The sequence below is a fragment of the Parasteatoda tepidariorum genome, chromosome 6 (genome assembly GCF_982258835.1).
Source record: "Parasteatoda tepidariorum strain Cologne lab strain chromosome 6, Ptep-v5.0, whole genome shotgun sequence".
Classification (NCBI taxonomy): domain Eukaryota; kingdom Metazoa; phylum Arthropoda; class Arachnida; order Araneae; family Theridiidae; genus Parasteatoda; species Parasteatoda tepidariorum.
The window spans coordinates 96824729-96837646 of NC_141760.1; the positions used below are offsets into that span (position 1 = coordinate 96824729).

Here is a 12918-nt window from a genome sequence, read left to right on the forward strand (position 1 = left end):
AAAAAATAGGTATGTTTAAACTCCTTAAACTTTATAACGGCCGTTTAAAGGTAATTATACTACTACTTTATTGATAATACTTTAATTGATAATACTACGAAACAGACTAACGTAAAAGTCTCACTCTTGGATTTAAAAAAACGCCATTCACTGTGTCAGGCGCCAACCAGTTCAAATGTTAACGTGATATATTCAAAAATATCTATAACATATGCATATTAGAAAAAGAAATAAGGTTTAATTGTCAACCTATTTTTTAAAAAAATATTTACTTTCAATACTTTTTAAATTAATTTGCAATTAATTAACGAAACTTTAAATTAATTTTAAATTAATTATCGAAAGAATATTACATATTTCAGGAGACGTCTTTTTTTTATTTATTCATCTTTGCTCATTCCCCTTAAATTAAGTCATTCAAGGTAAAAATTAACTCTAAATTTCATCGGAATTTTTTTTCTGAATTCATTGAAAATTGAAGACACATTCAAGAACATAAGAAATATTTATTTGTATAGAAAGAGTTAAAAAAAAACAAGTAAAAGTAACAAAAATCATTTTAAAGAAATACAAAATAGAAACTGAATGTTATTCAACTGTCAAAGTCCAGCTCATTTACGTTTCTTGAAATGATATCTGAAAAAAATAAAATAACATATTAGGCTTAAGTAAAACTTTTTACTAATACTGATGCAGAGCAAGGAGTCTCAAATAGTTAGTGCGCCAAAAACATCGATAAAGTGAGCCAAAGGGTGAGTTTGGCGAAGTTCCCTCTTGCCGTAGGGGTTGCACCCATTTAGGAATCGGTAGAGGGTTTGCATAGCTGAGAAAAGGTGACCTGTTTGTCGAGATGACGCACCTGGTGAGTCAATCCTAGATTCTTTCCCCTTTGTATTACTTAATGTATTGTAAATATGTAACCAAGAATATTTCTATAATTAAAATTTAACTTTAAATATGAGTTTTCTAATTTTAACTAAAATTAACATAATTCCTATGATACCATCAACAGTGGCGTAGCGAGGGGGGAGCAAGGGGGGGCATCATGCCCCGGGCGCTACACACAAAGGGGCGCCAAATGGTCAGCAAAACAAAAAAAATTGTTGGATGATTTTTAATTTTATTATAATTTATTTCTGGAAAATATATTTTAAATTTAGTGCCGGTGAAATATAATAAATGTTAATTCGTAAATAAAAAGGAACACTAATCAAACTGTAATAATATATTCATAATAGAAATGACACGTCTTTTCCACTGGGCTGACTCGACCTGTGTCTGTCAGCACTTCCTTATGGCATCTACGCTGTGTGGTTACATATATTATCTCCAAATATTTGCAGTGTACAAAGTACAAACATCAGTGTATAAAGTGTTTGTACAGTGTACAAAGTACAAACATTCTTTCTTTCAGAACACTATTTATTTTTGTTTCTATAAACGCAATGTAGCTTACGCTTGTTATTTTAAAACGATAACAATAGCACTCTAATGTACTTATATGTACAGTCACGGAAAAAAGTATCCCGAAAATAACAACTAAAAGATTGTCTATTTTTTAATATAGATACTTCTCAGACACACAACAAATACAGCGTTTTGCTGTTTCTAGGAAAGGACACAAACGCCGTATTTGTTCTGGACCTGAGAATTATCTGTTTCAAAAAATAAATGATTCTTTATTTGTTACTTTCCGGATACTTTTTTCCGTGACTGTACATATCCGTGACATTTGCGACAGGTTGTGGAATTCCGCTACAAGTTAGGTAAATACCCGAAATATTAACGTTTAAGTTAGTTTGTGCCTGTATTTTTCAGTTTTGCGTCATTGTCATCGCGCTCTGCTTAGAATAAAAAGGAAATGTTATTAAATGTTATAAGTTTAATGTTAGCATAAATTTTGGTGCATATTTCACTGTGTTGCTACCTTTCAAGTTCAAGGCATTCTTGGTTAGTAATAAAACAAATAAGATTACTTACTACATCTACTCGACGATTCTATTATTCAGTGAACAGGGTATGAAAAAATTTTAAATGATCAACTTTAATGATATTACTGATAAATTTGCTTCATCAAAAGCGGAAAATTTATACATAGTAATTAGTTTTATTAATGTATTATAATCATATTATTAAATATATGTATCTCCTTAGAGATAATAAATATTTACTTTTTTATTGTTTTAAAACTGCGTGTTTTTAAAATATTTCTTTATAAATATGTAAAATAAATAATAGGTATCTTTTGAACTAATTCTAGATGATCATATACATTTCAAAATCTAGTCTTGTTTTCTCAACTACATTTTTTGTCTCAAATTTAATGCTTAGCTTGAGCCTATGACTTTATTTATTTTACTTTATTTATTTATTACTTTGCGAGTATATTTTACTTATAATATTAGATGATTTTCGAATGGGGGGGGCGCTAAAAAGGTATTGTGCCCCGGGCGCGAGTTACGCTCGCTACGGCACTGACCATCAAGCGTATCAATACTTCTAACTTTATAACTCATTTCATCGCAACTTATATGCAAGATGTTTCAGAAGGATAAAAATGTAAACATTTCTAACAATTTTCTAAGTAGTTTTTGTACTTTTCAAAAGAAAGCTCAAAACGCTCAGGGTTTTTTTACAAATTTTGCATCGTAAGACAAAATTTAATAGCAAATGATACAATGATCGTCCGAAAACTTAACTTTGATGGTATAGAGAAAGAAAACATACTTTTATGGGCGGTGATCCCCACAATGGCGGTCTCCTTTTTAATAAATCGTGCTTAATAGTAGAAAAAAATATTTGTGGAACACCCCTTGTCGTTTTGAGCTCTCTTTTAAAAAGTACAAAAACGACTTCGAAAATTGCTTGAATCTTTTTTAATTTTTAAGATATTCAAATAAAGCTTTTATCATTTGTTGCCAAATACGTTTTTCGTACATAATTATAAAAAACTTGAAACTTTTTCTGCGCAAGTGCAGTATTAAAAAACTAGCTTAACTAGCATGTCTTGCGCAGTTTTTAACGAATTTTTTTTATATTTTGAATCCGCAATTTTGTAAGTAATCTTAAAATTCTCCAAAAATTTCGTTTAGTTACATTGAATATTTAAGAAGTTATGATAAAAAAAAACGCAAGGTGGAAAAATTAATTTTTTATGAAAATATACATATCTTCATAAATATTGACTCTAGGTTTACGAAACTTGATGCAGTTATTAAAAATTAAATTTAAAGTAATCGTTATGAGTTGCAAGTTTCTTGCTTGATTTTCTGTCATAGGGTGTTCAAAAATACTTGGTTTTTTTTTCTTAAATTTTTGTAGGTCTTTCAAATCTCTGAAAGGTTTAAATCTTACTGTTAATTATTAAAAATTGCACGAGATAAACACCTATAAAGTTAAGAAATAATCCTTTAAGTGTTTTATTTTGAGAAATTTAAAAATGTCATAAACTGAAAGTGTCTCTTCCATTATTGTATGGTAGTATATTTAAAATTTATGAATTAAAGTAATAATTTCATATTCAGAACATGCATATGAAATAATATTTCTGTTTTAAAAATTCTGAACTAAATTTTCCTTTTAAAGCCAAATTTTACATTACAATAACAATGAAAAAATAATAATAATAAATTAATAAGAGAATAGTAATAGACCCCATCCTCTTATAAAAATCAACAACTAATAAATCGAAAAAACTTACATGAAAGTGCTTAAAGGAAGCATTAAAAACACTGTTGCAGCTAGATAACACGATCCTGGAAAATATTCTATAGTTGCGTTAAAAATTTTTGCAATTACTATACTTCCAAGTAAAGGAACAATAGCTTCACATGTAGCCAAGAAAGAAAACACTCGACCTATAACAAGAGTACACATGATATTTAGGCACACATAAATATATTTCTACAGTAAAAATGTTTGAAACATTATGAACATTATATAAATTTGAATAAATCTTATATATCGTATCAACTTTTCAATAGATCTTAAATTAAAAATATTCTACATACACTCGCACAAAAATCAGTCCAATGATAAACAGTAACAAATTTACTGAAAGCTTAACAAATTGTTAATCTGAGCCTTTTTCCCGTTAAGTCAAATTATCGAGTATAATTAAGTTTGAAAATAATTTATTGACACAATTTGATTCAAATTTAACATACCATTAAAGTTGCAACAAGATATAACAATGGATTGTTCAGCAGGATGCAGTTTTTCTAACAATCAAAAAAAAGTAATAACTAATAACTGATGTCTCAAAAATGACCAGCTTATGGTTGAAATATACGGTTTGCTTTCTTCTGCTCCGGACGCCAAATATTTTTTTCATGTTTAAACATAAGTGACGAAGTACATCAACAGATGTCGCTTGTGGTTGGAAAGAAGCAATAAAACTTTATTGAAACATTTACCATTTGTAGAATAGCTTGGCTCAATTTAAAGACAAAACTAACAGACACCTTTGGAAACACTTTAATGAGAATGGTCAGATATGCAAAAGAAAACATTGTTTAATAGAATTTCCATGCAGCAACGCCATTTGTTGATAATCTATAGGTAATTAATTTTGAATAATTCCTAGCTGCTCATCAGCACATTTTTACATTTTAGAATAGGTATTTGAGAATTTACATACGAACTTACATTTTTTGATACCTTCCCAGTACAACGCATTCTAAATTTGCAGTATTTTAATTTTTTTTCCTTAATTTTTATTGAATTCTACCTCATAAATCTAGGGCAACACAGTAATTTTGCAATTTGTTATAACTTAATTAATTCAGCGAAAAGGAATCTCTTCCAGCGCTGACTTGCCGCCCATTGCTGAGAATTTCAATAAGCTTTTGCGCACCTTCGTCAGTGCAAAAGGCAGCCATTTTGAAATCAATTAGATTTATTTATTCTTAAAATTCCTTTCTTGTTATTATTTGTTATATTTTGTTAATTTATGTATTTTTAATAAAGTCACATTAAAACTTATTTGTTTTGATTCTTTCAGCTGTATCCTGTATTGTACAAATTATAAACTTGAAGAAAAAAATAAAAGCTGGAGGTGTTCTGCAATTACCACAATTAATATACTTTTTTAGAATTCTTATCAAAAAGAAAATGAAAAAAAAATATATGTACATTTGTTACCTGTTCAATATAAAATGCATATACTTACCCATTTCTTCCTCGGCAACAAGTTTAGAAATTAGAGATCTAACAGCTAAATTTCCCAATCCGTTTAGATTTCCAAAAATATTACCTATATATGATTGATTATGATATATGATTTTATAAAAATATATGATTTTTTTTGCAAAAATATTCATAAATAAATTAATAAATAAAGTCTTAGAATTATATATTTGTACGCAACGACTTCCCCCCCCCCCGAAATGTATATTTTTAGAATATTTAACCGCAGTTAAGATTAAAAAAAATCGATAGATTGTGAGGAAGGGGGAGTTTAAAAACGATATCGAAATATGACAAATCATAGAGGAAAACTACTGATAAAAACATAAGAACTTGTTTAGTTGCTGATTGAAACTTAGAAGTGCTTCTAATGATCTTCTCGCCATTCACTCAAGCAATTAAACAGATTTTGAACTTTGTACATCCACCATTTTTTTTATTGATTTGTCAAATACCGACAGCTTTTTCAATTTTCCAGCTGAAATATTAGTTAAATATCCACAATGTATTCTATATATATATATATATATATATATATATATATATATATATATATATATATATATATATATATATATATATATATATATATATATATATATATATATATATATATATATATATCCTTAGAATTTAACAAAAATACCTTACTTAAATAAATTCTTCAAATCAATCATTATTTTAAATGATTTTTAAAATAATATAAAAATAATCTATTAACTAAATTATACTTCTTTAGAATTTAAGCGTAATTTATACTTTCCTAGTCAATTAATATTCCTTCTATGAAAAAAAGGATAATTTTACAGGATGCATACAGGTTTTACTTCAAGTTGAAATTTTGCTAAAGGTAGAAATTTTTTATATATATATAAAATTTAGTAAGTAAAATCGTGCATCAGAATGTTAACAAAAAACAAACCATTGACGGAAGTAATTTCCCAAGTGCCACATTCAACTCGGTAATACACAATTCATTCAATTCAACACACAATTCATGCAATTCATTACACAATTCATTCAGTTCAACACACAATTCATGCAATTCAATACACAATTCATTCAATTCAACACACAATTCATGCAATTCAATACACAATTCATTCAATTCAACACACAATTCATGCAATTCAATACACAATTCATTCAATTCATCACACAATTTATGCAATTCAATACACAATTCATTCAATTCAACACACAATTCGAATCAGCTAGTAAATCTCGAAATCTCACATGTATGATTCTCTCACTACTAAAATAATAAATTTTCAAAAAATAATTAAACAGGCAGTTTTAATGTTTGAGTAAAACTATACTTTCAATATTAAATTAAAACTATGTAAATATGATATAAATTGAAAGAGAAAAAGTCAAAACACTTTAACACAATTTTTTATCGGCATACTTACTCAAGTAATATAACCAGAGTTCAAAAGCAAATGCCAGAAATATATTTTTTCCAATGATGGACACGCTACCGATGATGCCAATGAGAGGATCGCTGAACTTGAACACTTTGATGAACACGAAAGTACAGATAAAAACAACTATCATCTCGGAAAAACTGAAGATAGCCCACATTTGAGAATATATAGTCGGGTTCCATTTATACATATGATGAGTGTATACATACGCAATGTCAGTATAAACTATTGAAAATGAGTAAAAAAAATTGATTAATGTTTACTATAAAAGAAATGAAAAAAGTTAATTATTCTTATAAGAATACTGTTACTCAAAAAGATCTTTGCAACTGTTAACTAGAGTAACTAGCTGTTAACTAGAGTTTGTCAATAGAAAGAACTCTCACCATCAAGTCTAAGACCACTCTTGCTTCTATGGAAACAAGAAACAGCGCATTTCAACGAGGGGTGTTTCGCTCTTATTTGATACCTTATCTCTAACCGACCCTACCCAAAACCTCTTATATTAACCCAAATGACGATGAGTGCTTGAAATATTTATACTTCGTAGCCAGTCACCGCCACTGCTTCTAACAAATGGCAATTTTGGGCCGCGATGGCTCAGGGGATAGAGCGTTCGCCTTCCAATGAGGTGAACCGGGTTCAAATCCCTGCGATGGCTGGTCGATACGATTTCCGCATCCGGCTCGCACCGACCACATTCTTGACGTGAAATATCCTCAGTGGTAGATGGATCATGGGTTAGAGCCCCCTTGCCGTCAGGCTAAGCGTGGGAGGTCCTCGTGGTCTTCCTCTCCATGTAACGCAAATGCGGGTTAGTTCCATCAAAAAGTCTTCCACGAAGGTAAATTTCTCCCGATACTTGATCCAGGAGTTCCCTTGTTTTCTGGATTGGGTCCAAAATTACAAGGCTACGGAGTTGAACATTAGTAGCCGTAAAACCCAAAAATGGGGTCAGAGGTTCAACGACGGTTGTGAAATAAAATGGCAAGATGAGTTCTTTCCATAGAGAGACTATACGTAAGACAAGAAAATTATGCTCTTATATAGGATATACCATAAACCGGTAACGAGGGTCTATTCAAGGTAGGAGGAGCATTCAAACGACGACTAACGATACGAAACTTTTAAAATTCTACTATTTCTTTATAATTTAATTGAATATACCTTATATTAGGCTCCAATAAAATATTTTATGAAAATATTATATAAATTTCAAAGAAATTTAATTACGAAATTTAAGAGCGTGAAAATTTATATCTTCCTTGCATTTAAGAAAAAATTAAGAATATTTTGTTTGAAGTAATTTTTTACCATACAATATTTTCACAACCGTTTACATAAACATAGATTTGAAATATTGATTTTAATAAATACTTTCCAAATATTTCTTTCCCGTTTCAATGATTGCACAGCTCTTGTAAGGGATATCTAATCGAGGAAGATGGTCTCCCTCATTCACACAGGTAGGCTAAATAACCAACTGAAGGAAACGAAGAGATCAATATTATTCTTGCTTTATATTTATTTCAAAACGTCGTAATTTTGGCTCATATTGTATCATCAATTCTAAATGCATTTGAAAATTTCAGAAAATCACTTATTTATCACACTTTGTTGCTTACTAGAGAAAATAACATTTTAAAAATTACAATCATAGTTGAAATTCCAAAACTTATGGATTTATCATAATATAAGAAATAACGCATATTTGGTTTCAAAGATAACCTATGAATAAAGTATTATTCTGTCTGAAAACGAAATTAATGAATTAAAATTGAATTTAAATAATAAAAAACATTCAGATGTCACACGATTACAAGATTTTTGAAATTAAGGAACACTTTAACACTCTAATATACTAGAAAATCCTATAAACATTCTACAAATCTGCAGTTTTGTTTTCAATTCTTGCTCTATTGAATACATACCTTAATATCCATACCATCCTTACCTTCATAAGTCAATGCTATCGTACAGCTAGAGAGCAGAAGGAGCCATAGACAACACCTTCCTCCATTTTCCCGGCGTCTTATACACGTCTTTAATCCATCCGTGAAATTTTCCGAACTAAATAAATCTTTCAATTTTTTCTTCAATCCAACTTTCGAATCTAAGCCTCTAGTTTCTGGTACCAGAAAAACCACCCATACAACAGCCAAAAAATGTCCCACAGCCATTGTGATGAAAACGCCTAAATAACTATATAGTTTATACAGTTGCCCACCAGCCAATGCTCCAAGTGTTACTGCCACTCCAAAAGCTATTTGCAAAAATGTATACTTCAAAGATCTGGATTCTGTGTCTGATACCTCCGATATGTGACTGTAAATGATTGTTGATACGGCAATAAAGCCACCGCTAAACTGCGTTGGCAAGTTTGAGATCACAATAAACTCTAACCCAGAATCGAAGTAGATGGTGCACAAAATGACGCCAATATCGTTCAAGAAAAATCCAAACAAGGCAGATATCAGAAGAGGCTTACGGCCATATTTGTCACTCCATGGAGCCAAGAATATTACAATGCATGCACTAATCGGGGCCAGGAAGTTCAAGTACAGATTATAATTATTTGCCAGGATCTCAACGTCGTTACTGGCTTTTATGTTGGAATCATTGTGGATATCGTCACAAACATTCTTCGGATATTTGTAGTAGAATCTGCATCCTTTGTCCATCATCAGATTAGTTAGACAAGTTGTATTAAGTATGAAAGAAAACATGAAAAGGAACATCACTGGCTCAATTCTGAGGGAACAAATTATTTCAAAGCATTTCGAAGTTTTAGATAAATTGTTACTTTTTAGAACGTTTATACAGGATTGTTGGTTTTCATTCGCAATCACTAACTTTTCAATTTCGTTTAAGCTGTTATCCTCTGGATGACTCTTTTTGTCATTTTCAGCCAAATCATGCGAATCCATGGTTTAGAATAATGAAAATAAACCTTGATCTTTCAAATCTATAATCAAACCAAAAAATCTTTGAATAAAACATATTATAATGTAAATAATAAATGAACTGATTTTTCATCAAATTCTTCAATTATCCCTTTGAAGAAGAATTTTTATTAAATGTACTTTTTATATTTTTTTATTATTTTGTATTAATTTAGATTAAAATAAGTAAAAAATATTACTCTTCGCATTTTAATAATTTATGGTTATGAAATATGGCATGAAACACAAATGTCTTTTCTGCGGTTAAGGTTAAATTTTCCAAACATGCCTACTTCTAAACAATAATTTTTTCAAATTTGCACTTCCTTACAGTTATTCATTATTAAAGTTTCTTAAATTTACAAAAAATTACAAAAAAATTTAAAACTACTTATTTTCGGATATTATATTTTAGTACAAATATAATTCTGATAATCCAGCAGATTTTTTTAGAAACTATTAACTTTTTTTATAATTTAAAAATGCCGAAATAATTTTTTGCTTGTTATTAGAAAGTCAGAAAAAAATATATAAAAAAAGCGTCAAAGGGATGTCAGGTTTCAATTTATATATTAAAATAATCCAAGTCCCTTTCGAACATAAAAAAAGCACGCTAATTCATTCTTTCAGAATTTCACTAATCACCCTGATTAGCATATTTAAGGTCACCCCTTCGAGCCATTAAGATTGAGTCCTAGAACGCGAAGATCCGATCATTAGATCAAAAGTTATTCAGTGTGGCCCGTTTTTTCCCCATTGAATATCATGAATTGTGATGCGTCAGATCAAGGTCTTTTGCTTTAATATTAATTTTCAATTCCATATATGTATTTTTTCAACTCCATAAGCGTATTCTCCGTGCTTATCCTTATTTTTGACAAGGATTTTAAAAATTATATTAAGGGTGGCTTTTAAGGAATACCCAGTATATTTTTGGATTTCTTGCCAAAATTAACCTCAGGAGTCATTGAATACACAAAATTAATCCCAAAATGAAGGAATCACAATCGGTGTAATTAAATGTAATTAAAATTAAATCTATGAAATCAAAATTTAATCACTAAAATTTAAATTATTAAGAAACCAGTTTCTTCCACCTAAACACCCTGTTCATGCAAAATCTTGATGATGACACAAATAAAAATAAATAATATTGTCATAACATTTTCAGTTATTTCTTAGAATAGAGCTTTAAAAGGAATAATAAAAAAATGAACAAACAATAGTAAGCAGTAAAAAATTTTCAAAACATAATTTTTTCTTAGGTTGAAAATTAAGTTGGCCATTCTGATTTTTATTAGAATTTTTAAAAAAAATTCTAATTCGATTATCGAACGTGTCACAGATTCCAAATTTGATACATTTTATTTCTAACTTAAAAATAAAAAAGTTTTGTTTCTTGATCAAATTTTATTTGTTTTCTTCTGGAATATTATTGATTTATTGATATTCTAAAGTTCAGTGAAAACAGTTGAATTTTTAAAATGTTTGGTTTTCCTCACATTAAGATTCATTAAAATATTTTTTTTCAATGATAATTTTTATAGTTTACACGTCTTGAAACTCCTTATATAAAATATCGAAGTAATTTTTTTTAAAAAAATAGATTTTTCATACAATATTTCAATTACACAGCATTTCAGATTGCAGTGCAAAATGCGTATTTGCGAGAGTAAGCATTGCAATTGCAAAAAAAAAGTACTAATTTTCTAATAAACATAGCAGTAACTAAATTAACACAATAATAAATTAACAGTAAATAATAATTTTTATAGTTTACTCGTCTTGAAATTCCTTACATAAAATATCGAAGAAATTTTTTTAAAAAAATAGATTTTTCATACAATATTTCAATTACACAGCACTTCAGATTGCAGTACACAATGCATATTTGCGAAAGTAAGCATTGCAACTGCAAAAAAAGTACTAATTTTCTAATAAACATCACAGTAACTAAATTAACACAATACTAATAAATTAACAGTAAATAATAATTTTTATAGTTTACTCATCTTGAAATTCTTTATATAAAATATCGAAATAAAATTTTTAAAAAAAATAGATTTTTCATAAAATATTTCAATTGCACAGCACTTCAGATTGAAATGCGTATTTGCGAAAGTAAGCATTGCAACTGCAAAAAAAGTACTAGTTTTCTAATAAACATCGCAGTAACTAAATTTAATATGGAATAAATTTTTTCTCCTATTCCCACCAGATTGACAAACGTCATTTAGGTATCAATAGGGTAGATTTGTAGTCCACTCTTTCAGGGGCACCACATTAGGTGGAACAACGTCCGGGATTCGAACCCAGGACTTTTCCAATGGGAGGTCTACTCCCCGGTCGGCATATGGAATAAAATCCATTTCAAAATAAAATAAAATTTTAATTTTTGGAAATTTTGTTCCAAAAAAATTGCACTTTTGAAGTATTTTACAACAATAAAATTCGTCTAAATAATTCTTAACAGCAAATTAATTTTTTATTTCAGTGCAGTAATAATATAAAACTAACTTTAAAAAACTCAAGAACAGAATTAAGTTTAGCCTCATTCTCACAAACTCAATATCGTCGTAATTGCCTGAACTAGAAAAAAACATCAAAAGAACAAAAAGCTATATCACAAACAGAAGAGAAATAAACAAATAAAATAACACAAGAAAGCATCGATATATTTTCAAGGTATTAATTTGAATTTTGATTAAACAATGCTTTTTCTTTTTATGTATTCATTCATTGTGCAGGTTTATAAAAAATCATAATAACCCAAGTACGAAATATATTTAATGGTGAATTAAGTGAATATTTCCAGTTTTTACATATTTTGTTTCAATTAAGAATTTATTTTTAGAAAAAAAAGCAAATACACTTACCCTTAACAGAGTCCACTTATGAAACTTCACCCGTAAAAACGGAATGTGCATTATCCTTATAACTATTTTTCCAAACTGAAACCTTGATCACGTGATCACATAGAAGTTTATTATGTATTGATTTTTGTAACGGGAATTCCCCTTCTTTTTTAAACTTAAACAAGTTTTTTTAACGCTTAGTAAATCAACTAAACCGGTCTTCTAATATAATATACGGGCTTAGTTTATTTAACACAGTAAATACATTTTTTAAATTAAATTGTTTCTCTTTCCTACTATATAAGTAAAAAAAATTGCTTAGTTAATTTTGCTGAACATGCAATTCTAATTTTCTGGTGATTATTGTTTTATGTTTAAAACAAAACGCACTGTTATTACAGAATCCGAATTTTCCTCTTAACAAGCTGATAATGCATTAGAAAAGACTTGCGTTCGTAACTGCGTGTTCTATGTTATCAGAAAAATGTTATTTGTTCGCATTTTAAA

The 12918-nt window shown here is 28.9% G+C and overlaps 1 protein-coding gene across 1 annotated transcript; it reads right to left on the reverse strand.

Moving 5' to 3' along the window:
- Positions 1–486: 486 nt before the first annotated feature.
- Positions 487–12849, reverse strand: LOC107436451 (putative peptidoglycan muropeptide transporter SLC46). Its single transcript, XM_043044471.3, has 6 exons — positions 12433–12849; positions 8569–9579; positions 6600–6839; positions 5171–5254; positions 3701–3857; positions 487–636 (listed from the first exon to the last, which is right to left on the reverse strand). The coding sequence occupies exons 2-6, from the start codon at positions 9539–9541 to the stop codon at positions 612–614; spliced, it is 1479 nt and encodes a 492-aa protein (XP_042900405.2). The 5' UTR covers positions 9542–9579; positions 12433–12849; the 3' UTR covers positions 487–611.
- Between the last annotated feature and the right edge of the window lie 69 nt (positions 12850–12918).

What these genes read in the sequence shown, in the direction of transcription:
- LOC107436451 (XM_043044471.3), bottom strand. Translation starts at nt 9,541, where the DNA reads ATGGATTCGCATGATTTGGCTGAAAATGACAAAAAGAGTCATCCAGAG. An exon ending in ACTCTGGTTATATTACTTGA is followed by an intron (nt 5,255 to 6,599) that starts GTAAGTATGCCG and finishes AATCATATATAG; the next exon opens with GTAATATTTTTGGAAATCTA. An exon ending in CTTCCTTTAAGCACTTTCAT is followed by an intron (nt 637 to 3,700) that starts GTAAGTTTTTTC and finishes TATTTTTTTCAG; the next exon opens with ATATCATTTCAAGAAACGTA.